General features: G+C 40.3%; 1 protein-coding gene across 1 annotated transcript; it reads left to right on the plus strand.

Moving 5' to 3' along the window:
• The first annotated feature begins 274 nt into the window (after window positions 1-274).
• LOC131072487 (mitogen-activated protein kinase kinase kinase 20) lies at window positions 275-2,089 on the plus strand. The gene has a single exon (XM_058008649.2). The coding sequence runs from the start codon at window positions 275-277 to the stop codon at window positions 2,087-2,089; it is 1,815 nt and encodes a 604-aa protein (XP_057864632.2).
• Window positions 2,090-3,977: the final 1,888 nt, after the last annotated feature.

Genomic DNA, 3,977 nt, shown 5'->3' on the forward strand with positions numbered 1-3,977 from the left:
CGTTGAGCTCCCAACTTTTACGTTTGGTACCTAGAATGTGTTGCACGTTTTCCGGACGTCGTAAAAAACAAAAATCATTTGACTCTGTTTCACGTTTCCCGGCGTCGTTAAAAAAAACAAATGAAATTGATCACGTGCTTCATATTCCAAGGAGGGGAATGCGGCCGCGGGGTCACAACGAAAACACGCATTTCCTGCCGACGTCATTTGACCGGATTCATTTGCGCCGTCGTTGTTGATGAGATTTTCATAAGGCACATCAACATGTGCTAAAATGAATATGCACCGTCGGCCAAAGACGACGGAATTTGGAAGTTTGGTCGTCCCCCTTTATAAGCCATTGCATTCCCAAATGCTCTGCTCAACACACAACAGATTTCAAAAGAGGTTGTTAGCAATGGAAATCAAAACCGAGGCAAGCAAGCCCCAGGAATGGATCAGGGGCGCCATTATTGGAGCTGGAGCATTCGGCACAGTTAGTCTTGCCATCAACAAGTCTAATGGCGAGCTCTTTGCTGTAAAGTCCATGGCCGTCAATTCAGTTTCTTATCTAGAAAACGAATTCAACGTTCTCAAGAGTTTGGATTCTCCACACATTGTGAAATGTCTGGCGAAGGACTACAGTGTGGAGAATGGGGTTGAGGTCTGCAATCTGATGATGGAGTATCTGCCAGGGGGTAGCGTAGCAGACCTGCTGAGTAAATTTGGGGGACAATTGGACGAATCGGTGACCAAATCCTTCACTCGTGGCATCCTCCGTGGATTAGATTACCTCCACAGGCAGGGAATCGTGCACTGTGACATCAAGGGAAAGAATGTGCTTGTTGGGGGCACTGGCCTGGTCAAGCTTGGTGACTTTGGATCTGCCAGGAGGACAGAGAAAAAGGGGTTGAATGGTTTAAGTGGTACGCCATTGTGGATGGCTCCTGAAGTAGTGAATCAGGTGGAGCAGGAACCGGCTTCAGATATTTGGTCTGTGGGTTGCACAGTTGTGGAAATGGCCACTGGAAGGCCGCCTTGGGGCACCGCTTCGAATCCTCTTGCGGCCCTGTATCAGATTGGTTGCACAGATGATCTGCCGGAGTGTCCCTCCTGTCTTTCGCCTCAAGGCCGGGATTTTCTAGACAAGTGCTTCCGTAGAGATCCGAAACAGAGGTGGACCGCTGCACAGCTGTTGGAACATCCTTTTCTCTCTGAGATCGACTGCTGTTCTGTAACAGAGGTGAATAGGGCTCCTCTCTCTCCTACCAGCACTTTGGACTTTGGTAGCCCTGATTGGGATTCTGCCTCTTCTAGTTTGTGTCAATCTGTCCCAATTTTGTCTCTGGCCATTGCAAGGTCTTGTGTGAAAGGTGAAGAAACAGGGGAGAAAAATGAGTCCGTCAAGAGACCTTCAGCCAAGGACAGATTGGCCGCATTGGCTGTAGGATGTGAGAAGCCTGATTGGTGTTCAAGCCCACCAAGTGGCCACTGGATTGTTGTTAGATCCAACTCACCCCTTTCAAACGCCCAAAATTGTTCCGCAGAGGCAGAAAGCAAACCTGTCATGGAGATCAGCGATGGAGAAAAGCAAGAATTCACACACACAAGTTCAGATCTAGAGGCCTCTAGTGAGGACAATCAGCATGAATTGGAGGTGTCTTCAAGGTCAATAACGTCATCTTTGATTGTTGATGGCTCTCAGGAGTTGTGTGAAATTTCTTCAAACCACACTTCACTGCAGAAACTCTCTCCTGAAATTCAGAACAGAGTAGAAGAAAGAGAAATTCTGTGCGACTCTGCTACTCAAAGCGGACCAATTTGCCTCACATGTTGTATTCCGCTTGTTGAGCAATTTTGCCCCCAAAATTGTACAGAAGGGCAAATGTTCATTAGTTCCAGTGCTGAAACACAAAAATTTATTTCAATTCATTTTAACTGGTTACATATTTTTTTTGCGTTGTGGGATAATTTTAGTTACAATGGTGTTTGTTTCTTTGATAAAGTTTCCTGTTTTTTTTTTTTTTTCTTTCTCTTAATTTATGCAGAACAAGCTCAAATTGGCTTTCTTCATTTTTTTTTTTTTTTTTTTGAATCGAAAGAATTTTAATGAAGTCCACAAGACCACCTGTCTAAAAGACCAAAAGTTGAAACCCCTAACACTTTTCAAGTTCTTTTTCGATGTCAACTATTCTGTTGTGACAAAAGAATATTTAGCTAGGTACCACAAAGATAAACTCAAACAAGCCATCAAAGAAGATTCTTCTGCACAACCAAAAACAAGAACAAGAGCCTCCATAAAAATAGAGTGATAAAATAGATGATGATTAAGGGTTCGAATTTAGAGCTCTTCGAATTGGGTACAAATTTTAAGCCTATTGTAGAGCCCCCCAAGAAATTTGTTTTAGTAGAACAAACATCACCCTTCACTGATCCATGGTTTTTATCAAAGCACTACCTTTGCAAGCCCCCATAATTGTTGACTTGGCATTTTCTAGGATGACATGCTTGACTTTTCCCTCTACAACATATCTAGCTTCCGCTAGCACAAAAACAATTTAGGCAAAGGTTTTCATGGTGTTATTATAATCAATTTTCAGGGCAAACTTAAACAACACACTCTAAGCTTTGGGTTGTTTAGGTGACTCATCTAAAATCACACTATCTTTTCTAATAGGACTTGGGACCTATTAGATTATGATGATATATCTAATATACCCAAACAACAAACAATTAACATCACATATCTAATTAGCAACTTGAAAAGTGTTCCATATTAAGATGTCAATCGGTGATCACCCATCTTTCATCTTCCCACCTTCAATTTTTCCTTCTCGCAACAAAAAAGAGCATAAAACATGTTTTCTAGTTATATGCCCATGCTCGCCAACTATGGTGCTCCTTGTTCTCTGCTCTCCCAATTTTCTTCCCTCAAGCTTGGTCTTGGGAAATTGCACTTCTTGGGCTTTCCTCTCACCACAGTGTCCCCACCTAGACTTTGAGACAAGTTATTATTAACTTCGGCCAGAGGTTTAAATGCTTGGTTAATTTATCTTATACCCTTTTTCTCCTACAAATTGAAATCTTGATGGTTTGCTTGAGCTTATCCCTTCATGTTAGCAATTTTCAAAATTCTCCTTGGTTAAATTAAGAGGTTTCAAGACAATAGCAAAACTTCAACTATGAAGGGATTTCATATTGATGGACTTGGCCACAAAAGCACAAGTATTAATGAGGAAACAATTGATGATGTTGTGGTGGTTAATTTTGAAAACAACATAATGCAAAAGTTGTTGTGCTCAATGATCAACAAAATTGCATTACAAATGACTACTTTGCTTCAAAATGGTGGCATGTTTAGGCTTTCAAGGGTGGGTACAAGGGCTGATGTTTCTAGGGCTATCTAAAGGGAAAGTATGATGTTGTGAGCCAATTCATATGCAAGGAATGTTTTTCCAAGCTTATGGACTTTTACCAGTTGGATTCATGATAATGTAACTCGTTTCAACACCTTGTTGTCACTATTGTTGAAGTGATACCTTCTTATCACTTGTTGTCTAAGAAAGTGCTATAATTCAATTTGTCTTGTTGCTATTATACAACTCTCTATTTTTTTATATAAGTGCAAATCTTGTTGATTCTTTTATATTTGAACTCTTTTTATTTTAATTTAAAAGACATCACCTAAACATAATCAAATTGAAAACCAATCTAAAAAATAAACATAAAATAATATTTTGTATACCTGCATTTATATTTTTATTAATATTAAAATTTAACTTAAGAGTTTCAATTAACTTGACTATTACACTTCCTTCAAGGTACAATTTACCATTCAAGTCGCTCACCGAACACTCTTGTATGTTGACGTTAAGGGAAGTAACGTGTACACCTTACAGTCACTCGCTTGCACTCTCCCATTTATGTAACTACTTGTGTTTGCTCATTTACCGTCAGTTGGAGTAACAGAATGTGCGGTAATCATTTTGGCACGGTGT

Source organism: Cryptomeria japonica, chromosome 1, assembly GCF_030272615.1.
Source record: "Cryptomeria japonica chromosome 1, Sugi_1.0, whole genome shotgun sequence".
In the NCBI taxonomy this organism is placed as follows: Eukaryota; Viridiplantae; Streptophyta; class Pinopsida; order Cupressales; family Cupressaceae; genus Cryptomeria; species Cryptomeria japonica.

Excerpts from the sequence above, each read along its gene's own strand:
- LOC131072487 (XM_058008649.2), top strand. The coding sequence starts at position 275 with ATGAATATGCACCGTCGGCCAAAGACGACGGAATTTGGAAGTTTGGTC.